The sequence below is a fragment of the Corvus kubaryi genome, unplaced genomic scaffold (assembly GCF_017639235.1).
Source record: "Corvus kubaryi isolate FWS band 111438036 unplaced genomic scaffold, C.kubaryi_AGA036_p1.0 137, whole genome shotgun sequence".
In the NCBI taxonomy this organism is placed as follows: Eukaryota; Metazoa; Chordata; class Aves; order Passeriformes; family Corvidae; genus Corvus; species Corvus kubaryi.
Window position 1 is genome coordinate 2,282,895 of NW_024580671.1, and position 26,823 is coordinate 2,309,717.

At 36.4% G+C, this 26,823-nt stretch overlaps 1 protein-coding gene across 9 annotated transcripts in view; it reads left to right on the forward strand.

The window, feature by feature from the left end:
- Positions 1-5,561, forward strand: part of MGAT4C (MGAT4 family member C) — a 336,587-nt gene extending 331,026 nt beyond the window's left edge. For all 9 annotated transcript variants that reach the window (XM_042017617.1, XM_042017612.1, XM_042017619.1 and 6 more), the window contains 2 exons: positions 595-742; positions 2,573-5,561. In XM_042017617.1, the coding sequence (XP_041873551.1) occupies positions 595-742; positions 2,573-3,729 (1,305 nt within the window). In that variant the 3' untranslated portion in view covers positions 3,730-5,561. The remainder of the gene's footprint in view (positions 1-594; positions 743-2,572) is intronic.
- Positions 5,562-26,823: the final 21,262 nt, after the last annotated feature.

The following is a 26,823-nucleotide window of genomic DNA, read 5'->3' on the forward strand; positions in this document are numbered from 1 at the left end:
TGTTCACCAAATTTGGAGAAAATTTTGCTGTCTGCCTGATCACATGCATTTCTTCTTATCACAAACCTGAGTCAAAGCTACTCAGAAAAATGACAAAATGAGCCAGTGCCAGGATCTGGATTTGTCTTTCATTTGCAGCAGTTTTGGTGGATTTTTTAATCACTGAAAACATTTTTTTTTAAATCTCCCCTGCTTCTATATCTGGGAAAATTATCCATTTCTGACTGATGTTTTCTTATCCCTCTTTTGAATACCACAGTATTTGTTAACCAATAATTTAAAGTTTTCTACCTTTCCAGAGTTTTATGCAAAGTATTTTTTTTTCTTTTCCTGTTACTGTAATCTGAAGGCTTATGGTAGATTTTCTGTAGCCAAAAATGTATGATATTCAGTAATGCTTGTTGGTTTGGGGTTTTTTTGTTTGGTTGGTTTTTTATAAATGAGGTGACATCTACATGCTTTCACGAAAGCTGACAGTGAAAAATGTTATTCTTGGAAACCTGCCTGTCCATGTTTCCTCTCTAGCTGGCATTCACAAATGTGTTTCTCTCTGTCTCTCTCCCTTTTCTGTTCCTTTTGTTTTTCTGCTAATAGGAAGGGGACAAGCAAATAATCAGAGAAACAGCCACGCACCAGCTCAACCCAGAGCGTTATGTTCACAGTTTTAAAGATTTGTCTAATTTCTCAGGATCTATAAACATTTCCTATCGCTACCTAGCTGGCACACCTTTGCCAAGGAAAAGTAAGTAACTTCAATTTGAATGTTACAAAATGAGGTAATTTAAAAAGGGCTGAAATCCATATAGTCCCTGTGGTATTTCTAGGCAAGAGGGGCTGAGTTAAGCGGTGACAATCTCAAGAGAGTTAGTGGCACAGCTATCATAGGCTGGTCTAGAGTGGCTGCTAGTCTGGACCTAGCAGAGATAGCCCCACAGTGTGATTACCTTCTGACCAACTACCTGACTTGTAGATATTCTGCAGGCATCCCCTGGGTGGTCTGTGTGAGCATACTTCTGCGGATCTCCTCCCAGGCAAGAGGAAGATGCTTTAGAAAGCAGAAGCAAGGCACATGCTGGTGGTGTTCTGCAACCACCCTCTGAGACCATACTGTCAATCTCTATATAAGTGGTAAATCCAATTTTATGTACGCTTGACATCGCATAGATACACCCTTCAGGTCCACTGTCCTGCTGGCCCAGCAGCTGCAAATGGACCTCCTTGTTCCTTTAGCTGTGCTAACAAGGGAGCTGAATTGTGCTATTATCGGGACAGTAAATGAGGATTCTTCTCACAGCCATCTGCCGATGGACTATTTACTTATTCCTATTTCAGACATGGTTCAACATTTTTCTCTAAAAGTGAAATATGGCCTTACCTAGACTGTAGACAGGTGTCCTTTGGGTTCCAAATCAATCATTTCACATATATAAACAAGGCTCTGAAGTCCGAGACCAAAAAGTAAAATAAAATAATGTGTGAGTTATAGAAAGCTATAAAGTTTGCTCAAATTAGATTTGAAAATTTTGTGGCTCTGTAGGCAGTGTAAACGACTCCTGGGGGTTGTACTTCACTGTACAACTGCATTTTGAGCAGATTTAAACCTCAAGGGAAACCCTGAATCACTATCAGAGCAGTCTTTTACAAACAACTATATTTTAAGAAAGTTGGGGTAGGTTCAACTTAAGTACGCCCTGTCAATTACGAAGCCTTGACATTTTTTTACATCAGAAGTTACAAAAATAGAGATATATTAGCAAATATTGAAAAAACCCTCCTGATTTGGAATGCTGGTAAAAATGAAATGACAGTGACTACAAAACAGCAGAGATGAAATTTCTTCCCTTATAAGATATATCTCTGTCTAGAAAGAATGAACAGCATTAAAAACTATTTGTACAAGCAAGGAGAGAAGTTCTCTTCTACTTAAAAATAGTATCTAAATTGCATCTTGCAAGAGGGTGTTCCCAGTAAAATGCTCAATGAGTCCTGAAAGAGGATTGGAAGAAAAACTGCTAGTAAGGAAAAACTAGACAAATTCACCTGAAAATGAACACACTGAGAAAAAAATTATCCATGCAAAATTCATAAAACTGTGAAGTTATGCATAGATGTAACTAGACATTTAGAGGGCTTAAAAAGATAAAAGTGCTGCATTTAGTAGTTCCTTGCTTTCAAAATATGGTGTGAATAAGCCCCTCATAATCCCCCCATAATCCCCCTTCTTTTAGCAGATTTACAGCCTTATCATTGTATATGTGGTTTCATCTACTAAGCATATATGTACACATCGCTTTGGCATTTGTCCACAATGTGCTACTACTGGCAGTAAACAAGCAAATGTTTAACACAATAGTCTCCATATGTCTATTTGCTTGCAATATCATACTTCTTAATGAAAAGGCAATAAAGGTCCTTTATTGCATGCAACTTAATTAGTTCACATACCAAATTTCTCAGTCTTCACCATTTACGAGGTTTATTTAATATAAACACAGCTCTGGAGAATATCTTTGTGATGAAATCTTTTCCAATATCAGATACTCAGTTTTTGTTTGATTTGTCTTTCGTACAGGGTATCTTACAATTGGACTATCCTCTGTAAAACGGAAAAAGGGAAATTACTTACTTGAGACCATCAAGTCCATATTTGAGCAGTCAAGCTATGAGGAACTCAAAGAAATTGCAGTGGTAGTACAGCTGGCAGATTTTGACTCAGCCTGGTGTGAAGGGATGGTCCAGGATATTTCACAGAAGTTTGCACATCATATAATTGCGGGCAGATTAATCGTTATTCATGTCCCTGAGGATTACTATCCTGTACTGGATGGCCTTAAGAGGAATTACAATGACCCAGAGGACCGTGTGAAGTTTCGATCAAAACAAAATGTAGATTATGCTTTCCTTCTAAACTTTTGTGCTAATCTTTCTGACTATTATGTGATGCTAGAAGATGACGTTCGCTGCTCAAAGAATTTTTTGACTGCTGTTAAGAAAGTAGTTACCTCACGAGAAGGATCCTACTGGGTGACTTTGGAATTTTCCAAGCTGGGGTACATTGGAAAGCTTTACCATTCTCATGACCTACCACGCCTGGCCCATTTTCTGTTGATGTTTTACCAAGAAATGCCTTGTGATTGGCTGCTCATCCACTTTCGTGGGCTGTTAGCTCAAAAGGAAGTGATACGTTTTAAGCCATCTCTGTTCCAGCACATGGGGTACTACTCATCTTACAAAGGAGCTGAAAACAAGTTAAAGGATGATGATTTTGAAGAGGAATCATTTGATATTCCTGACAACCCACCTGCAAACTTGCACACCAATATGAATGTATTTGAAAACTATGAGGCAAGCAAGGCTTACAGCAGCATTGATGAGTACTTCTGGGGCAAAGCTCCTTCTACTGGAGACTTCTATGGGATTGTATTTGAAAAGCCCATTAAAATCAGTAAAATTAAAGTTGTCACTGGAACTGAAGATCGGCAAAATGACATTTTACATCATGGGGCCCTGGAAGTAGGTGAAAAGATTGTAGGCAGTAAAAAAGGGAGACAATGTACTACTTACTTGAGACTAGGGGAGTTCAAAAATGGGAATTTTGAAATAACAGATGTAGAGCACAAAGTTCTGTTTGATATTAACTGCATGAGAATACTTGTTACTAAAAGTCAAAAAGAATGGCTGATCATTAGGAGCATTAGTGTCTGGACTTCTCAAACACCAAATCCATAAAGCAAGGACACATGGGAAGGTAAAGAGTGCATACAACCAGCTGGGTCACACCTGGTGCCATTCCCCAGAAATACAGACATTTCCAGCTCTTCACTAGAGACACAGAAAATGTGGGGAAATAACAAGTAAAGCAATTTATTTTTTACCAGTTTGGTCAGGCAATATGCAAACATTTATTTGTTGAAAATTTTGAATTTTATAGAATACAAAAAATTCTCAAACCTCTCTTGAGATCTTTAAACCCTTTTTTATTATTATTTCTCTGTAAGAGAGATCCTGTGGACAATACAGAACAAAAAAAAACCCATCTTATAATTGCCAAAAACTTTAAATCTATGACCAGTATGTTGTGAAAAGAAATTGGATTGCACTTTATGCACATAAAAATTTAAAATCTTATGGTAGTATGCGTTTGTACTGTAGTTGGTAATGTGTTTCTTTTCCAGGCAATTGTGACAAGGAAATCTGTCCTGAAACTGGCAGTTTACTTCTGAGCACTGTAAGAAAATAATGTGGCTAGTCACTGCAACGTCTTGTCAAAAGGGAATGTATAAAATTATAAATCTGACATGACAATTATGTAAAAAATAGATAATTGCATCTGTTATTCTGTCTCAACAAATATCCTTTGTTCTTTTTCCTGGGTCTTTTCGCTGAAACGAGCACTGCTTGGATTCTATATTACTTAAGGGACCAATTTACTCTCCTTACTTTTTCAACTCACACTAAGCAAGCCTTCTGCTTGAGTACCAATGTCACTATCAAACCCAGGTACTTCAAGGGCAGCACTGCTCTCTTAGACAGGCCTCTAAACAGATCTCAGCTTCAACATTTTCTGTTCCTTCATGATATGGAGAACTCCCCCTGAGAGATTTGCACATAGATGAATACTACAGCATGGTTTCTAAGGATTGTCATGCCTTCCATATCTACATGTCCAGTTCATGTATGATACAAATGCAAAGTGTACCGGGTTAATCAATTCGGTCTGAATGTAATCTCCATTCTGTCCTGGGTGATCCATAGTCAATAGAAGACACACAAAGTGAAGAATCCTCATTCAATGAGAAATTAATATGTTTCTGAATTGGGGATTTTTGGAGTGTTTTGGTTTTGGGATTTTTTAAGTTTTCTAATTCTGATTGTGTTAGTCTTGTAGACATCTTCCCACTGCCTCTGATTATTTACTATAAACATATTTTTCCTGACGTTAGACAATAAGCAGAAAAGTTCCCCCAGTCCGTATGACTTCAGTGTTAGCTCTGGGCTTCTAGTGCATCACACAGGGAGGCTGTATAGCATATGATTAGTACTATATGTATACATTTATATTAACAGAATCTGTGGAGGTTTTTCCTCTAAGAAATTCCCTAGATTGTCTGAGTAGACACACTAAGAAATACATGAGTAGCAAGTGTGACAGAGATGAACATTGTACTGTCAATCTCATGAATATTATGGTTATCATCTGATTGCATCTAGGGGATTTGGTTAAACCCGGAAGGCAAGAATTAAATTTCAAGAACGCTTGCGCTGACAAAGAGTGAACTAGCTACTGGATGAATACATACAAACCTAACAAGTATATTTCAGAAGGATAAATTATGTTTAAAATCTACAAAAAACATCAATGCAATTGATTTTCCTGGTTCATAAATCTGGATAAAATCAGATCCAGGTTTGGCTAATCACCCAATACAGAGGTGAGGTACATTGTCAAATATATGCTTCTACATAATTCAGAAAAACATCTTTTTCTCAAAGAAAGTGTTTGTTTCTTTTTCCTTAGTATACACCTAAATCTCTGCTTTTTATATATGTATCTTCAATAAAATAGATTAAAAGTGCCATACATGTTTGACTTGAAAAGGAAAATAAAACCCTTTTTTAAAAAAAAAATCCAATACATGCTAATCTTAAATTATTATAAATACTTATGAAGGACTTGCTTTTTAATATTGATATTCTATGTTTCAAAAATAATTAGTTGGTAATTAGTTATTTATCAATCCCTTTTTTTTTAATAAGCTCTCATTCTTCTATTTTTCCTTTTATAAAATCAGAATGGTTTGGGTTTAAAAAGACCCAACAGATCATCTAGTTCCAACCCCCTGCTATGGAGAGGGATGTCTTCCACTAGACCAGGTTGCACAGAACCCCATCCAGACCAGTACTGAACACCTCCAGGGATGGAGCATCCACAACTCCTTCGGGCAACTTGTTCCAGTGCCTCTTTGTCATCGCAGTAAAGAATTTCTTCCCAAGAACTATTCTAAACCTACTCTCCTTCAGCTTCAAGCCATTCCCCCTTGTCCTGCCACTACATGTCCTGGTAAAAAAGTCCCTCTCCATCTCTCTTGTAGGCTCCCTTTAATACTATAATGTGTTATAAAGTCTCTACAGAGCCTTCTCTTCTGCAGCTGAACAACCCCAACTCTCTGAGCCTTTGCTCACAGCAGACGTGCTCCAGCCCTCTGATCATCTTTGTGGCTCTCCTCTGAATTCACTTGATCATTCGACTGTTAATTTTTAATTCATTAACTTTCCTTGATCCTTAACTCTTAAGGCCAAAACAAATATCACTAGGTTACTTTTATTCAGAAATGCAGTATGTCTGAAGCAATCTTCTAAATTAGAATTGAAAATGCACTCAGTCTCAAGATTTCAAATACTCTTGTAATCAAAACCATAGATAATGTGAATGGTTAGTACAAATTAAATGGTCTCAACAAAAGCCAAAGTAATTTAAATGGTATTTTTGAATTACAAGCTGAACAAAACTGCTTTCCTTTTCAAAATAACATTAGTAATGAGTTTCATCTTTAGCATAATGGCTTAGCAGCAAGATCTCTCATCTGGTTGTTACCAGTCTTAGGAGATCAAACCCACAAATGCTCTCAGAGAGAGCTTTCCTTGGCTGTAGATACTGGTAAGTGCTAAGAATGAGAGGCATGCACCATTCTTACTGTTGAATTTGAGCTGACTTGGAAAAAATTGTTAACAATATACTTATTCCAGGAGAGTCTAGAATTCAGTTGTGAAATCTAATGTTTTGAGCACTCACTGTAGGGCATCCATCTTCTCCTTCATTGAATGCATATTTTATCCACCCCATTCACATGAAAAAGGTTACTAGATTTTGGAAGAAAAAAATTAAAAAGGAAGCCATAAAATCAGTGGTAACTGGTTTTCAGGCATATTTCAAAAAGATACAATTGAAGACATGGCTTTTTCATGTGCTAGGAAAAGTGATTGTCTTCCGCAAGGAAAATATTTAATCAGACATTTATACAGCTGGTGACCATATGACTGAGTTGTCTTTCAGGTGTTTTTCACCTGAATAATCATCACATCATAACATTACCAGGCACTGAAGTGAGACTGAGACACCAGTAGTTTCCACAAATACTGGAAATATTGCTCTGTGGTCTGGACAGTGATGGATCTCTTCTGAACTTACCTACATATATTGTTCCCATTATCATTCTTTAGGATTCCTCACTGTAAAAAATAGGGAATTCTTGGGAAGTAAAATACTATTCACTGCAAATTAAAAGAAAGGAGCCCTTACTGAAGAATAAACAAACCCAGGACATGACAATTTTCAGGAAAACCAGTTTTAGAATATTTAAGATAACTACTATGATAAGGGTAATTCACTAAGGTTCTATACAAACATATTTTTAGATCAATCTTCTAACATGGTGCTCTGTTTTACTCTCTGCTCAGTATTCCCTTGTGTTAGACACTAATGTTTTCGCTTTTATAAAAGGACTTTGGGAACTTGTTCATTGTTGAATTATTAAAAGTTAAATAAAGAGCAAACTGTGACACCTTAGAGAAGATTTCATTCTGGAAACTGATTGAAGTAACAAACCCCATAGTTAACTGTCTTAAAAACTGCAGATGACATCAGCTTTCATTGTGAAGCATTTCAGAGAACCTGATGGAAATGATAGTTCTTACTGCTCTCTGGTTAAATTTGCAGATCTGTTAGGCTACATTTAAGTAAGTATTAAATTATGAGTAGTAATGTAGATCATGTGTCATGATCTCTAGCAGCATCACATCTTCAAATGGTAAAGTGTAATGTTTTATAAAAACAAGTGGAAAATACAGATGTATTATAATGAAAACAAATTCAATGATTTTTATGTCATATGCTATATACAAAGACAAATTAATTGGAGCATCTCCACCACTCCATCAGCTTTTCAGATAAAGCAAAACAAGGGGCTTAATCTTTGTTTTTCAATCCTTAGTCCTTGGAGACAAAAATTATGAATTTTCTACTCTCTTTAATCAAAGCTGTATTGACCTATATATCAGAGAAAACTGAAAGGGTGATTTTGCAAAATAATAATATATATATATGCATATAGAAATATTTGTCTTTTCTTTTTATTTTAGTTTTAGACATCCTGAAAGACTGAAATGAAGATATTATCCAAATAGGTGTATTTTGGTATTTTCAGATGGCATTTTCCCATACCTTGCCTCTTTTACTAGTTTTGCCACAGCAAATACATTCTGTGTCACCTAGGTATTCATGCCCTTCTGCAGAACAATCAGTCATGTAAACAAAGGCTCTGTTGCTGCTTTTGCTGTAAAAGAAGAGAAAGAGGAGCATGTCCAAAGTCATCCCACTTGTACAACCCTTGTCTAAGATCTGATTCCTTCTACTGATGATGATGGGAGGCCATGCAATAGGTTTGTCCTGTGCATTCATCTCCTAAATAATTAGAGATACAGGAGATTTATTTTTGTATGATTACATATAATACATATAAATCTTGATAAAATCACATGATACACAGTAACCTTTACAGATAATTTCCTATCAGCAATACAATTTTTCCCAGAAGGGATGCTCACTATCTTCCTCACAAATACTATCTTGCAATGAGAATAATTTGTTGAGCTTTAAAAAAATGAATATGAATCTCCACCTCGATCCAAAGAATTATTTATTACATGTTGGTTTAACAATGAAATTAAGTACAGAGAAAGATTAATTTCAATAACATTTCCATAATAGTAGTTTGTTGTTAAATTGGCATGAAATTGAATTGGCAACTGGGCAGATATTAGACTATTTTTCAGCCACATTTCTAGATATTTTCCAACTGTCATGCTACCTACTACTAGTTCTCAAATAAAATTCCACTTTGCTCTGATAGTTGTAAAAAGGCTCTTAAAATTCCATGTAGAACTTGAAAGTACTTTAAGTAGCATTATATTGCTAATTAAACCCTTTGCCAGGCCTTTTCTGGGCTTATGTAAGAGTTTCACATTTAACAAGTGAAGCTGAACATCAAAAGCTAATGTTCATTTCCTCTGTTCAGGCAGTTAAATAGCTGCCTTCCTTCTTTCTTGCTATTTACCCATTAATGTCTGGAGCAACAGTTTAAAATATTCTGGCTTTTTTTTCTTCAGTATACCTGGCACCACTAAGAGCAGAGATCTAAAGGTGTAAGTTAAACCTTTACACCAGCCTTTGCTGCTACTTAAAGTCCCTTGCTGTGTGCTGATGCCACCTGGGATTTTTCAGTTCATTTTCAACTTTAGAGTCTATTCTATTTTCATGTTACACTTTCACCAGCACACACACCCGGTCCCTTCTTTTCTCTTTAATTTCAATATTGCATAAATGAACATCATCTTGGGTGAATATTGCCAAACCACTTTTACCTCCATTCAGGAAACTGGGATGGTTACCGGCATTTATTTCTCAGAATTACTTCCTGCATTTGGCCATAGCTCACTACATTTAAATGCCACATCTGCTGAGAAGACAATAAGCATGCTCTAATGAGACACCCTTTTAAAAGAGAAGGACTATTTATTTTCCTTTTTTTTTTGCCATATAACTCTAACAGTGCACTATCTGATTGTGTCAAAATTATATGCATACCATTTTACCTCCATGAAAATCTCCTAAAGCAAACAGGTCTTGTTAATCACTCCTGCAAATGATTCCTGGCAGCAGCCTGGTTTCGCATTTGCAAAATGAGCCAGGTTTCTCTCTTCCAGAAAGTTGAAAAGCAACGTTCAAGGAAGGGGGAAAAAATATCCCAAACAGGTCTTCTCTCTAGTGGTTTTCTGCTAACTTTCAAAGATGCAACTTCTTCCCTATGCTTCCTCTCTTCTCTGCCTCAAAATTGTACATTAAAATCAACATGAGGGGCTTCTTCTTTCCAATATGTCAACTCACTCCCATCTGCGCACTCATAGTTTTCTTTTGGGAAGGGATAGTTTTAATTATGCAGAAATTCTTAACTTTTAGGGCATAAATGACACAACACAGACAACAAATTTTTTCAAAGGTCCGTATTTATTTTTTTAAGCATTCGAAGTGTGATATGCAATATGTTCATGCAAAGTAGAAAATATGTTTACTCAAGCATATTTGTGTTAACTGCTCCTCACACAAAAACAAACAAAGAAAAAATTCAGGTAGTACATAAGTGCATTAATAAAAATGTTTCAGACCCCCACATTCACAGCTGTCTTTTGTACCAAAGAAGTTAAACTTTCTGGCTAAGGAGAGAAACCAGTGTGCCAGAAATAATTTGGACATTCACTTTTGTACAGTTAATCACTCTTTCTTCTGATACTAAGCCAATTCCATAAAATATAATCTCTTGAGTTATATGACTTGCTGAGTTGTTTTGTGAACAGATGTTACTTTTCTTGAATATTGATTATAAATATTGTACTTACCTTGTCCGCAAACTATTGGTAACATTTTTTCTTGATTTGTTCTATTTGAAATCTCATTTTTTTTTGTTTTAAACTGAAGAAATATATTTTTTCTTTTCAATAGCTTTAGCATAAAGGTTATAGAACAAGGCAATAGGAGTCATATGTGTAATCTGGTATGAAACTGAAATCAATGGTTTTCATAATATCATATTTGATAAAAGGTATGTAAGTCATAAAGGTATATTTAAGCATTTATCTGTTCTAAAGAAACATAGAATATCTTTGTTTCAGGACTCTGTGATTAAAAAAATGCCCATCTAAGACCATATTATTGGAAAAATTCCATTTCCCACACTTCCATTTCTTCTGCCAGCAGTAAGAAATCATATTTCTTCAGCTCTGCTTCATGGTCAGATCCCCACCAGGTTTGTATGCATTTAGTTAGTCAACATTTACTTTTTTATGCTTATTAAAGATTGAACATGTATCTTGCTGCCTGTCCTAAAGAAAAAGTATTGTAAAATTCTGGTTAATGTTTCTCATTGTTTTGATAATTTTGGCTAATATTTGTTTTTATTTATTTGCCTTCACAGACATAGCTTTCCTGAGTAGTGAAAGGGGAGAAAAACTGGTTGCATTTCTGCAGCACCTATGTCTGTCATCACTTTCTTCATATCCAGATTTTTCACTTGCTTACTGCAGGCACATGCTCACACAGTGAAAACACAAACAGAAAGGCAATAGGTTTCAGGTAGAGAGGGGATCATGAGAGAGACTTAGAAGCTGTCTTAGCTATTTAAAGTTCAATACAAGGAAAGCTAGAGAACATTTTCTTCTACTGCCCTGCCTTTTGACTGTGACATTTCTTCTGTTTCATGTGCCTCTGTGGATACGTGATCTGAAGCTCACCACACTTAGTTGGAAATTTTCTACTAATTTTGCACTTCTTCACTACTCCAGCTATAAATCTTTTGTCATGTAAGCCAGCCTGCTTTCTGGTTGAGCTACACCGTGCGGTGTCAATGTACCCTCTAGCTGTCTATGTGGTTTTAAATCTGGGAAAAATTACTAACCCAGCAAACATATTTGCAGATGTTTAAGTTAGAGAGGTGTCTGCTCCTGCTGAGATTGGGTACTGGAGCCAAAACTGGCATGCTACATCACCTAGAGGACTGCTTGGGCATGCATTATAGCACCATAGGTCTGCGACTCGCACCCAGCCAGCCAACAGCTGGAGTGGTTTAAACCTTACCACCAGCCAGCTTTTGTGGTATTCCCCTCTCCTCACTTTGCTTAAAGTTACAAACCCAGCAGTGCAGCCAGAAGAAAAGTGATCAGCAAATCCATTGCTCAATGCAGTGTCTTTGCTAAATGTGCATCCATCAGTATTTTAACTATTCTGAGAGGATGAGGACCTTGCATGCCAGAGGCATTGCCCCACGCTGCCCTCTGCTCCTGCCCAGCAGGCAAGAATGGTGGCAAGGAGTTGGTTGTACAAAAACTTCAGCTGGCCCTTAAAACTGACTTTTTTCGGGTTTTTTTTCCACATTTCCTTCCCTGTAAAAACTATTTTGCTTGACATTTTTAGTGGAGCTAACACATTTCAGAGCAGAAAAGTTTTTTTTTGAATAGCAAAGCAATAAAGATGTTAAGGAAATAAAAGAAAAAAAAATAAACCGAAAGATTTCAACTCTAAAGTTTCTGAAATTAGTCATGAAAGAGATGTCATATCCAGTAAAAGATACAAGACATTTATCTTTTTTCCCACTCAAATTAGCTTTGTTTTGTGGTTTGGGTTTTTTTTTCTTCTTGCATTTATGAGTTGCAGAGGCAGCTAAAATTGAAAAACAACAGCAAACCTTTCCCACCCTTACTTCACAGTTTGCATCGATTTAAAACTTTTTAAATATTTACCCACATGGAAACATCTACCATCTGGTGAGCATACTTTGGTCAGACGTTCTGCTCCCAGTAGTAAGGACATCTTGGAAAAATTCCTAGTCTTTAAAAAAGGAAACAAACCTTTGTCTGTGCCAGCATAGTTTGTGGGCCAGATGCTTATCTGAATTACACTGCTGTGAACAAGCACTTTCGATACTAATGAAAAAGCAAAAGTTTGGTTGGGTTTTTTTCCTTTTTTATTTTATCTTCTTCAATTTATTACAGTAATTAAATAGACCAAGATTATTAAGAGAGCCTCAAAAGTTTTTTAAAGGTAAAAGGATCTTTATTTTAACTTGGAGTAAGAAGTCAGCAGCTTAAGGTTCCTTCTCTCTCACAAAAGGGAATGTTACAGCAGATATCCCAAGAATTTGAACTTTTGAATCTCAGGAACTTGGAAGAGATAGATTCTTTCCTCTTTCCCTATCTCAGTATGAGCTATAGAAAAGCACCTTTCTTCCAAAATAGTCTTTATTCCAAAGGATAAACGGGGTGTACATGTACTAGAACTCTTATGGGAGCTTCTTGTGCCTGTGCCACTGTTCTAAAATACTGCATTCGGTAGCTTAAGAGTCTTCACTGCACTTGGATTAGTAGACCCAGTTTTCAGGTTTCAGTCTCTAATGACATAAAATTTAAAAATCAGGAATTATTTCTGCTCTTACTCTTTGCTTCAGTTCACTGCAGTTTTCAGACAAAAATGTGGGAGACACAAAGAAAAAATTAGGAAAAATGTTTATAGTCTTCAGGAGAACTGTTAATTTTTAATCCCTTTTGTTGGATAACAGATATTTTATCCCATATGGCACCTCAGAACAGAGCTAATATGCATTCCGAAATGCTAATGCACGTTTTTTTTTTCCTTCAGCTGCTTTTTTTAGTTTTCTCTAGTGTCTAAGCAATCATCTTCTGTTATGAACCCACGGTGTTATTTTGTGGTTTTGTTTGTTTGTTTGTTTGTTTTCCTTTTTCAGCTGTACTGGAATTCAGATGAGGACATCCTAAGTGTTTCTTTTTGGATTTTTTTAATCATTATTGTTTCATTTTAAAATAGAATGGGTACTATTTGTAAGAAACCGTTCATCTGATCCATTTAGTTTGGTTTTGGTTTGCTTTTTTTTTTTTTACTACTACAAAAGAAAGGATACAGAAAGAAGTGGGGCTAAATTTCTAGAGCACTGTTACACTTCACTTTTGAATGCCCTGCCATGCTGTGGCAGTGAGCATGCAGGGTGGCACACTGGATACCATCTAATCAGAAAAAGCAGGGAAATTGCTTTAGCTGAAACTATTCCTTGAGGCTGAAGATAGCAATTCTGTAGTTACTGAAAAGGAATCAGATGCAAGAAGGGGACAGTTGATAACAAAACAAAGGATGACTCAGGTGTTTCTAGTGCTCCCAAAATATGCCCTAATTAAAAATATTCCAAACAATCCAAAGACCACTGAAATCAAAAGGAGTGAATGCCTTCATTTTAACAGGTTTGATCACATTCTAATTCAGAAATTATTTTTAATCATTAAACTAGTCTTAGTGATGGCACTTTGAGACAATTGCCGTGAAAACAAAGTACTGTTGGTATTGAAGCTTTTTTAAAAATTGTGTTTAGAGTTACACAGAATTTAATTAAAATTTATTCACTGTTATTTCCCCTGGACTGAAAATAGGGTTTTAGTGTTGTTGCTCCATTTCTGTCCTGTGTTTCCACCCACTGCATGAACTATGATGGTACAAGTACCCAGTGAATCAGATAGTGAATCAAATAAAGAAATATAATATGGATTATAATCAAGCAAGAAATAAAAACTGTGGTGTTAATTCAGTCACCATTTGGCCATATTTGCATTTTTACTGACATAGCTGAGGGACTGGAGCTAACATGATTCAGTTAGATGAAAAGAAGACACTGTGTAGTTAATGACTAAGCAGTTGTGTGCAGACCCAGAAGTATTTCTAAACCTTAGTGTCTGTATTAGCACATATAATAATCTTCTTAATGTCTCAGATCTGAAGACTTAGAAACAATAAATGAAGAGAGAGAAAGAAAGATTAATTAATCCAAGAAGATGAAATAAAGCAGAGAAATACTAAGAGTTACCAAGACCATAAAATAAAACTATTTCAGAGCCACAAGCTGGGCCCAGATCTCCATGTGTTCTCATTGTTCAACTGCAGATATGTTGTTCTGATTTTAATTCTTTGGCCTCTTATAATTTTGCATAAATATAGCCTCATGGCCATAGGAAAAGCCCTCTCAAAATAATCATTTCCTATTACCTTATCTAATTTGAAAATCAATCCCTGTAAATAAATTATCTTTAATTCATAACTCCCATTACATTTTTGCTAAGTATGGTTATATATATAAAGATTTTCAACACTCTGAAGTCATACTGATTTAACTTCAGCTTAAAATCCATAAATAAGACTTATTTGAATAACAGATATGTGTTTAAGTCTTCATACACAAATAGGTGAATGCTGTTGCTAGCAGACTTGTAAAGACAACTGAGTATAAACCGGGAGCTTAATGGATAATAAAGAAATTATAAAAAAGCTAAAACCAGAAAACCTAGGAATAATCTTCCAGTTGCATTAAAAATCTCTTCAAATTAGAGCTGGTATGTCTATAAATTCTTTTCCAAAACTCATTCTTAATACATTATGACAGCACAATGTTAATAAATGTGCATGGCATGTCATTAATAATTGTCAGTAGAATGCATGAGGTTGCAGGGAATAAGCACTGTTACTACTGCAGGACCTCAGAGTTATCTTGTTTTCTGTGTTTAGATTTCTCCCTTCAGCACATCCCACAGTTCCCACTACTGTGTGAAGGTTCCTACTTCACCCAAGACATCCAAGAGTGCAATCAGAAGACAACTGTGGAGGCAGACTTCATTGCCAGTAAACAAGTTTCATAGCAAGAGCATGCAAATTCAGGGCACTGTGGAAGGAATGTTGTGGGAATAAAAAAAGAGTGGTTTTTTGGCATAGTTTTAAACCTAGGGATAGAAAACAGAAGTCTAATTGAATTGTCTTGTATAATTTTCTAATGTAATTTCCACAATCACTTTCTTTAAGATTGAAAAGGTCATTTGGAGTTGCATGGTTCTGTAAAAACACATTTTTTGTTTGGAAGACGAAAAGAAGCTTTCAGCTTTTGAAATAATGATATTGAAATTTTTTTTTATAGTATGAGAGAGGAATTCCAAGGCTGGAAAGGATAAATTTACATCAATCCCTTCCATTTCATACAGGGCTGGATACATAAATTGTTCCTTCTTTAATTAAGATTTTTAATATATCTGTTTCAGATTAGTGTAAAAATTTCAGAGATTTTTGTACTCACAATATCTAATATATGCAATGCTTCTTAGTTTAAATTAAAAGTTAAAAAAATTAAAGTAGTGGAAAAAAAGAAAAGAAAAATAAGGTAACATTTCATAATTTTCAAGTTAATTTAACTTGATTTTAGTTATATAACTGGGAATAAGAGATAGGAAAGGTTGTAATTGTTTGCAATTTTTGCCTTCAGGAGTATTGATGTTCAGATGTTCAGTACCATTTTAGGCATTATTAGATATTATTTTGTATTGGAGACATCTGAAATCCAGAGTTAATCAATAAGGTAAGGGATCTTAGGTAATAAACTTCCTAAGTGACAGCTGGTGGCCAAATATTACTCAAAATAAAAATCAAAGACAAAGGTATCTGGTTTCAGATAACCAGTGTAGGTGCATCTATACTCAGGACAGAGATAGGGGCTCTCCAGAGGGCCATTCATTGCATGCTAAGTGCCAAAAAGTGAGGTGGTACTCCTCAGGGTACTCCTCTTGCAAGAGGATGTAATGGGAAGAGGATGACAGGCTCAGACAAGACTTTCAGTGTTAAGTGCACTGATTGAATGGCATGTATCCTATGGTTTTGTCTGTTAGTTCAGCTTCCTCCGACGCCTCCACCCCAAAGAGAATTCAGACTGATATTTTAAACTGAAGATCATTGTGTGTACACCTTAACAAAAAAGAGCGATTCTTGCAACCAGCTTGTTATACTAATTTCAATTAACAGTACAAAAACTTCAGGACCAGTTTGAAAGGATTTCCATTCTACTGTAACATCTTGTGACTGGCTTTTATTTCCCAGGCACTGACATTTTGCTGTAATCATTTCAAAGTGTATATCTTCAAGGAACAGTACATTGACCAATTAATGTTAGAAACATAGAAGCATTCAGGTTGAAAAAGGCCCCTAAGACCATCCAGTCCAACCATTAACCCACCACTGAAGCATGTTCTGCACCTACACATCTTAAATATCTGCACAGGTGGTGACTTTACTACTTCCCTGGGCAACTTGTCCCAGCTTGACAGCCCTTTAAGTAAAGAAATATTTCCTGTGTTGTTTAGGTCAACTTTGTTCATAATATCTTTCCCTAGTCTAAGAATTGCCTAAACTAGTAAACAAGCTTGTTTACCAAAAAAAAAAAAAAAAAAAAAAAAAAAAATTGCAGTGTTCTCACAAATTAAGCATTAAGTTTAAAGCATCTTTTATCATTATTGAGTTAATTATATTCATTAGTGGTACAACCTACGGGTCAGAGGTTTATGTACTTACTGTGACATCAAGTTCTTAAATGCATAAAAGCTTGATTACGAGGTGGTAAAAACATCCTACGTGGAAAGCTACGGTGTCTAGTTCCAGCAATACAAGACTTTTGATAACAGAATCTGACTTTTTCACAGTTCACAGCCTTGCCTAAACTCTCATTCAACTTGCCCAGTAATCTTTAGAGTGGGTACTGGAGTCTGAATTGGCTAATAGGGGAGGAAAATATTCACAATATTGAGCTACATATCAGCTATTTGGTTTTATTTCTCCCCCCCCTCCCCCACCCCCCCGTTCTATCTCTGGAATAAGGGTGCCACCTACTGGCCATCAGTTATTTTGTGAAATTGCCAGAAAATCTTTTTGTCTTCTGCTCAGGGGCACTTATTCCTTCTCTATTGATTAAAACAATCTAATTTCCCATCATTTTGTACCATTCTGGGCATGTGGACTTGAAAAAATATTCTTTTTTCTTTTATACATGTATCAATAAAGGTCAAAAAATTGAGACAGATATGCAGGAGGCCAACTGTTGGCTTAGTGTACAGTTTTATGAATGCAGGCAAATAGTCATATAAAGGAGCACCTTGATTTCTTTAGTATGAGACAGCAACAGACTCCAGAATCACATTCTTTCCCACAAAGAAATGTAAAAGAGTATGCTCATACCTCTGTCTCTATTTTAAGGACATAGGAGATAATAAAATCTTCTTACTCGTGATTTTCAGCCCAGGGACCTGACCCCTTTAGGCACATTTTCTGCCTCTTCAGACTTCATTTCCTGCCAGCATGTGAAGCAGAGAAGAGAGGAGAAAGAGGTGGAGCTCCATTTGGGAGCAGCAAGGGTCCACAGATAGACTATGAACTCCTGAACATGTCAAGATCAGCATGATGTAGGTTGGGTCAGGAGAAGCTCTGCAGTCACTCTTCTCACTCAGCACACTCACATTACTCATGAAACACCACTGATCCTTTCCAGTCTCATCTCTGAAGCCAAATTTCTGAAAGGTCCCTTTTACATGCCTTAGTCTGTCCCACCCAGAATTTGGGGCACTGTGCTGGTGTTTGTAGGGTTTTATTTTCGATAAAACTGGTGGACTGCTAGGTATGTTTACTAATTTTGTGACCTTAAGCAGGGGAAAACTAAAATTTTGCTTAAAACTAAAACAAATAAAATCAGCTTCCTAGCAGTGACAAAGGAGACTGCAGACTAATCCTGCACTCACTTCAGGCAAAGAACAGAACGGAGGGTTTCATGTCTTTTCTCAAATAAATTTTTATTGTGATGAAGGCTGTGTACAAAAATGCTTTTGATGCTGTATGTAGTACAGAACTTTTGGGGAGCATCAGTCATATCCAACAGTAATGGAGTGGGATAGAGTTAACTTTACTCATAGCAGCTCAATCAGTGCTACAGTTTATATTTGTGATCAAAACAATACCGATGACACCCTTATGTCGTAGCTATTGATGAACAATGTCTGCACAGCACCAAAGCCACCTCTGCTTCTCACTCTACCATGACTCTGATTAGGTTGGGGGTGCAAAATAATTAGAGAGGGAAAAGGGAGATAGATAACCCAAACTAACCAAAGAGATATTCCATGCCATATAGCATTGTGGTCAGCAAAAAAAAGGGAAAAGATTAATTGGTTGGACATTGGTCTTCCTGAGGGAAGTGGATGATTGCCTTTGCATCATCTGTTTTGTTTTCTTTCTCTTTTCTTCCATTTATCCTTCATTTATTACTTTTTAAATTAATGATTAGACACCCGTATTTTTTTGGTTTTAATGTTCCTTTCTTGATCCCCCATCCCACTTCAGTGGGGAAGGAGTGAGGGCTGTGTGGTCCTTAGCTGCCTACCAATGTTAACACAACACATGGGGAGAACTGAAAGAGCCAGGCAATAATTTTAAAAGTAGTTTGGGCCCCAAGAATCTCTTAGAGAATGAAAGCATTTCTCTGGTGCATCTGAGCTTAAGGTAATAGAGCAATGCAATACATCCATGTCACATTAGTTTTAAAAAGGAAAGAGAAAGACTTGTAAAATATAGAATATTTGTAAAAAAAGTGGCTCACTTAAACAATGATGCTGTTTTTCACTCCCTAAATGTTAACATAAGTTGAAAATAAAAATTAAATCCACCCTGCTTAAAAATACCTAGAATGGATTCATGTTACAAGACACAACTAATTGGTGAAACTCATCATCAAGTGATTGAAAAAGAATGAACATCTCCTTAAAAAACTGGCAATATCAATTATAGCAAAGCCATTCAAAATTACTGTAAATATGACAGATCTCATCTTGTGTTCATAAATACAAATGTGGCATTAAAATGGTACAGTCTTCTGAGTCATTTTAGCTGTACTTTCCTCTGGATCTAGGTTTCCCATTTTCCCTTCAAGAGTATGGCTTAAACATGAACCTCTGTTCCCAGTAAATTGGAGTCCTTGTCCCACATGCTTAATTGCAATACCTGCTTTATATAGTGCAATTAAATTATTCTAGTCATGTGTTTCAAAATTAAATTGAAATTACAATAAATACATTTTTTAAAATCCCCACTTATAATCTATACAAGATAATGATTTTAAAAAACAAAGTCCTAATTTTTTTAAACCTACATCTGACTCCATCCAGATTGTTCCAGGTAGGACAAGAGTCATGGATATTGAACCAAATTTAACAGGTACCCCCTATTCATGCAAAGGGCAGCAGTCAGGTGTCTGAACATACTGGGTGCAGTTACACATTGTGTTGTCCTGAACACAGCCTCACTGGAAATAGCAGGAAAGGCAAACAGATCCTCTCCCACCACATATGTGTTGCAACCACTGTGAACATATGCCATGTTCAACATTTTCCTGATACCACTGTTGAGGTCTCTTTCTCCCTGGCACACTGGAATGGCTCAGCAGCTCTGCTCCTTCAAAGATCCTCCCCTGCCAGCTGCATTCCCTCTGGCTTTCTAGAGTCCAAAGAAAATCCTTCTATCAAGTACATGAAAGGCATTTGTTACAAAGCCAATGCCACAGTTATATCCACAGTGTGCTGTTAGGGCTGGTTAAAATGTTACAGCAAAACATTTTCCCATTTAAAAAAATGGCACTTTTCTGGCCTTGGCACATTCCTGTGGACTGGCTGATCTTGCCAAAACCCCAGCAGAAACTGGCAGACAGGCTGACCCTTGGCTGTGATCATGTCACTGAGCTCAGCAAGGCTCTTAATTCCCTGGAAAGCTTTTGCTGACTTGCTGATGGCCAAGACTGCATAAGATACCTGTCTGTAAATCTGCTTAGGTCCTTCTGCTGCAAATTCCCCAACATCTGGTGGTATCATACCTCTATTCCTCAAATAATTGTCTGCTGGACATTTGAGATGCCTGACTTTTTAGCTTGTGAGCCTAGCAGGTGGCAAAAAAAAAGGTGAGACAACACCTCCAGTAAATATCTGGTAAACATCTCCAGAGCACAGTATTTAGTTCTACAGTAAAACAAATATCAACATAATTTTTGGTGCTTTTTTACCCCTATATTTTTCTAGAAAGATTTTTTTAACAGATATAAATTTTTATTTTCAATCTTATTGTGCCCACAATATTTAACAACATTTGTTGGTGACAGCACAGAAAAAACACGGTGACCACAGAGAGGACAGATACTACCAACATATATTGTGAACTCTGGTAACCCATGAATTTTCAGTGCAGTGCAAAATGAAACTTACCTCCTAAAGTGCATAGTCAATAAGAGTAGAACTTTTTCGCTAAGATTTTAAGCAAAAATTTGTGGGGCAAAAAAGACCTTAATAGCACAAAGAAGGTAATCTTGCTAACAATTTTTTTGAGAGGGAACAAAATCAAATTCTACCAGTACCTGAAACATACAGCAGTAGTGTACAGTTTATATGAAAAATCATATTTAGCAAAATATTTTGAAGCATTTAATATCAACTTATGGAAAACTCTGTTGTTCCTTACAGATCAGACAAATTAAGAAATACTAAAGTGTTTATTTAGTTTTAAGAACATCCTTAGGTCCTTTAAAAGTAAATCCCTTAAAAGAAAATAATTGAAGCAAATAAATTAAATAGAGAAATTTGAAAATTACGTGGTTTAAAGTGATTTGGTGCTCTAAATCCTCAAGAGCCCATTGAAAACAATTAGTACTGGGAAATGAAAACTTCTCAATTATCAAGACAGGTCAACCTTCAAAATCTTTGTCTTTCTCTTTAGTTCCACCAGATGGTGGTATATTGCAAAAAACGACTCCTGAAGATCATTTTTCCTCTCAAAGCCTGAAAAGAAAGAGGAAATCTTCATCAGTTAAAAAGAATACGTTGAATCCCTACGAGGCAGTGAGGATTTTACAGAAACAAAGCCTTAATTTTTTTAAAGTTGTATCTGACCCCATCCAGATTTTTTGTACATAGGAGGAGTATGACTTTTCTTCTAGTCTCTTCTTTATTGTTTAAGATGTCAGATAGATCTATTTTCAATAGATGGAGTAGGAGAGATAGGTATTCACAGTTATTATATTTTAATCAAATCTTTTAATATTTTTCTATTCTACTTCAGCAGTGATTCCTGACCCCACTCTTTTAATCTCTTTTCCTTAGAAGAGTTTAGTAGTTGCATTTTGCTCTCTGTCTCGCCTGCAATACCAGTGCACTTTTCTGGTGGATTAAGTGCAAGGTCCTGGGCACTTCAAAGTAAATACTTAAATCTTAATTAGATATCATTATATAACTCCAGAATGTTCTGAATGCTTTGACATCATGTCAAGGAAGATTTAACTTTGGCTTAAAGATTGTCCTTGGCTTCAATGCAAGAAGATTCCCACTGATACTGAAACCATTGCTTCAGCTAACAGATGAGCATGTGCATAAAGTCAGATCAGCATTGCTACTCCTCCTAGAACTGAGTAACTCATTAGAAACACTGGATTTTAAGTCATTACAGGGTATGAGTGTTTTTACAGGTGTTATGGATGTTTTTGGCAGGGAATGATGTGACCTTTCAAGCTAGGTAGTTAATACCTTTTATTCTAGGTAGTTAATACTCTTACACTTCATCTCCAAGTATTGTGGTATTACAATCTGTATATGTAGGCATTTAAGCACTTACAAGCAAAAAAAACTTGCTAAAGGTCTCCTCATTAAAAACTTTTTATTTGCATCTGAGAATAGAGAAATGTTTTCTTCTACTGAGAAACTGTTTTTTCAGCATCTGAACTGAATGGAAGCTCTGTGTTACTGGTTTTAACAAAGGAAAAACTTAAAAGGCAAAATATAGTGCTGTTGTCTAGGCTTTATTCACTGTGTCTCTCCAGGCAATGCCTTGATATGCATTCATGAGCAAAAGGGTTCAACTTGCTAATCCTTAAGTTCCAGAGGCTGAGCTTGGGGCCTCTGGGAATATGATGTTTAGCACAAGTCCTGACACTCCACCGTAAGCTGTGTGGATCTGAAAAGCAGGCTTCAAGCCTGGAGCAGGACTGTTTTCTAATTATCCTCTGTTCGTGTGAAAGCCAGAGTCTCAGAAGCTAAATGTAATTAAAACAGTTATTCTACCCCTTGGTACCAAACAGGAAGCAGCCCAAATTCCCAGCCCTGTCATCCATACTCTGCCAAATTGTTCTCTGCTCGTTGGCTGCTGCCTCCTCATCTCTGTGCTCACCAATAATGCAGATCCTCATAAGACCACTGATCATGAACAGCAGCTATTCATTCGGTCTCCTTACTTTGGATTACAAATTGTCTGCTATGCCATGGTACGCCTGAACTTGTGGCATTCTCTACAAAACTTCTTGTACTGCCACTCCTCTCCTAAAGTCCACTGTAGGAACTAATCTATCCCACCCAAAAAAAGAAGATGAAGGGAAAATACATGTCTTTTTCTTTTAAAATCAAGTGTTTCTTGCAGCTTGGTTCAGGGACATTTTTTAATTAACTCATAGTTTTATTTACATCTGCAAATGGGCCTGAAACCTTGTTAAAGCAGGGAATTTGATCAAAAAACTATGAATAATGTTCAAGTGGGAATTTACAGTTTATGCACTGCCTTGGTTTGAAACTGGTCCATTTGAAATAGTTTGAGTAAATAGCAGCATGGAGAAAGCACATTTTCTAAAAGGCAGTCCTAAATGAAAGGGTACAAATCAGGCATGCAGACATATTAGCAACTACAGAAAAATTGATTCCCTACTTTACAACAGGTGAAGCAATGTCTTGCAACAATAAGGTCTAAGACCCTGTGCTGCTTCATGAGTTGCCGTAAAAGAAGAAAAAGGGCACTACCCAGTCTGTCACTCTTGCTTGCTTTCCTTGTCTTCTCCTTCTTTCCAGGCTATTCACCAACTCACCACTTTCCCCTTTTTTTTTTTTTTTTTTTGTTAGACATTTAAAGGAAGGGTTCATATCTGATAAACAGTATATTACAAAATTTTCGGTCCCCAGTTCCAGAATTAAATCAAATCCTGAATTTTCTATTGATAGTGTATAAAATCTGACCAATAAATCAACAGTAATCATAAACTCTGTTGGAAGGAAACTTGTGATCGACAGCCCAAATGTTATGTGGAGAGCAACATGGAATTTTCCTCTCTGTACCTGTTTTCTTAGCTTTAATAGTGACCATTTACCCTACTTTTTGAGTTCCTTATGCTACTTTAGCCAGTCATCATTTCCAGCTTAGAGAAGGCTTCCCTCCTATCACTTCTGCAATATCTGATGGTTTTTATATGTCTACTGCTGCCTTAGAAGACTGAAGCTTCTCCATTACCAAATCATTTCCTCTTCTCTCACTCCAAATTGTGTGTTTAGTTCAGGTCCAGTATGACTGTACAGGACACGGAATTGATTTTCTGGATGTTGGAAGGTGCCCATCAGGCATACAGTTGTGCAGTTCATACTCGAGATGAGTTATGGGTCATTGTTTTGTCTGAATCTGAAAACACACAGCATGAATTATGAAGTATTAACATTTTTCAGTTTTTTGTTATATGAAACAAGCAGAAACATTCATTTTTCTGGCCCGGAAAATGAAGTAACATCCCTGCAAAGCTCTTCTTGTGATGAGATACATCCTACAAGAGAGAAGGCAAGAGAACATTATATACAGTGTTCTTCATATACTAGTGTGCTTGTGTGTATCATATGAATGTGTGTCATAGAATGGTTTGGGTTGGAAGGGCCCATAAAGATCATCTAGCTGCCGCTGCCCCTGCCATGGACAGGGACACCTTCCACTAACCACAGCGCTCAGAGCCCCACCCAACCTGGTCTTGGACACTTCCAAGGATGGGGCATCTTCAGCTTCTCTGGGCAACCTGTTCCAGTGTCTCACAACCCTCACAGTAAAGAATTTATTCCTATGTGTATGTGTACCTATATATTAGAAAAATAAATACTGTCCATTTATTTGACTTTTCCCCTCTTTCCCCAAAACCTTTCAACTGATTGTACAAACTGTTTATTTTGTACAATTTTACAAATTGTACAAACTGTACATACTGTTTTAATAAGCTTTTATCTCTTTATATTATCAATCTCAAGGACTATCTGTAATGGTGAATTTGAGCAAACCTTCCTTTTTCGCACCTGTTCCCAAAGGGGCAGATGCACTCCTAGCAGAAAAGCACTGAAGTGTTTAAATGAACAGAAATCAGGTTTCTAAGCACCATGCTACAGATATTTTAACACTCTCTCTATCTAAATAAAGACTTTTCCCAGTAAATGTCAGTTCCTTTCACATCAAGATATGCCTTGGAAAGTGTTGCAAATAATACATTATGTTTCTTCACACACTACTGAAAGCTGCTAATAAGCCAACAAAAATCTTTTAGCACAGCATTACTTCTTATGCCTTCTGCCTTTTTGAATGTTCAGAAGAGATTTACATCCATCCATTACACAGAAACATGGATTTCAGGTCCAGGTCAGTGTACCATGCATTGAAGTAAAATGTCTGATTTGCCACAACTATGCTACATACATGAAGAAAATCTAATTTTTTCAAAGACCAGTTCCACTTTAATTTCTTTCCGAGAATATAAATTTCTGGAGTTTTTCTCTGAACTTTTATCTGCGAAAGCAGTCTGAGAAAAGCTACCTACAAATATAGGTTTCTTGTTACCTTTCAAGAATGAAACGAGCTTCTGCTTTATAATTCGGCCTTCACCTGGGAGCTAAGCTTTCCTCTGTTCTTTTTCATGTCCCCTAAGAGGTGGTCCTCCTGTATGGACACCAGGATGTCTTCTAATTCTGAGACCAGTGCAACAAAATAATATTTACTTGCTTGAGACATGGATTCAAACCACAAGCTTTCTCAAACCTGGGCAGATTGGTGTTGATTATCCCAAGATATCAACAGCAATCTATATTTCCATCTTACTCAGTACTTACAGTTCAGGCTTACTGAATGATCCAACTGACTCTGACTTGAATATTTCTTGACCCTTTACCATGCACTCTCTCCTTTTCCTGATCAGCTTTCTTTAGTTGTTCCAGTTTCAGCTTAAAAGCTTTCAATTTGAAACATCTCAGTTCAAATCTGTTTTTCTAGATTCAAGGGAAGTGCTGGGAATGCTGGTCAGATGATTGCCCTTCGCAAACACTGATGGGAACCCACCCATTTTTTTCAAAATATCTTGTATCTTCTAGATTATACCAGCCTATTAGTTCTTAACTAACACTTTGATAGCAATACTTAATTCATTATTATATTATCTTTCCTCTTTTTCCCTGACTTTTCCCTCCCTTTTCTTCCTACCTCCAAACACATACAAGCCATGTCTCAGCCAGCTCTGACACACTTTGGCTGGAGTCAGACAGAAGGAATAGCCAGTGAACATTCATTAAGTCCCTTATCTATCCACATTTTGTTTCCCGTTTGTCTGTTCCCTTACAGCTCCTTTCAGTTCAACACTGTAACACAGGAGTCTGTAAAACCACAGAGGTAAAGTGGGAGTGCATGTGATATTTATAAAAAAACCCCAAACTGTAATGTTCCCAACTCCCTTGTTCTCTGTAGGCCAGGTCTTGTAATAGTTACTCTTAACTCCACTATCATGAAAAATCAGCCTTCAGTAAATGGACTTTTGAGGAGAATGGAAGCTATTTGCCAAGGATTTCTTTTTCAAAAGCAGCTGCAGTCTTAGCACTTCAGCACCTTTGCATACTAAAGACAATCATCAGAAATTTGTGTCATTGTTGCCTATTTCTGCAGCAATCAGCTGCAGAATACTATAATACCATGGTACTACAGTATTCTGCAGTTACATTCTAAGTTATACTTTATATGCTGCAAAATTCAGAATAATTTGAATAAACCCTTCATTTGTGGGTACATACACATATACCTTTGCTCTGTGTGGTGTTATTTTTTTTGATCCCTTCTTTTAAACAGAACAAAAGGCAAGTTGTCTTTTCCAAACAGCTCTTTATTTAAAAGATCATTATATAATATACCAAAACACAACTACTTCTACAGTATATGTGTTATATATATGGTTATACAACTATCTTAAGGATTTGGTTGTACACAAAAATAACCAAGAGATTTCACTCATGCAAGAGCTATTGAATAAACTATTTCTACAATCTTCTCTACATCTGCTAAAAAGTAAGAAGTATTTTTTTTTTTTTTTTTTTTTAGGACAAGAATGATTGGGTTTTAAGCATAGAGATTATTCATTCAAAAATTTTGTCTTTTTGCATCCTAATAAAAGGCTTTAAGATATTAGATTCTAGGAACAGTAGTTTTTAAGTACATATAAACAATAGACTTGGAAAAAAAAAGTGGAGGAATCATGTTATTCATTCCAGATAAAATGA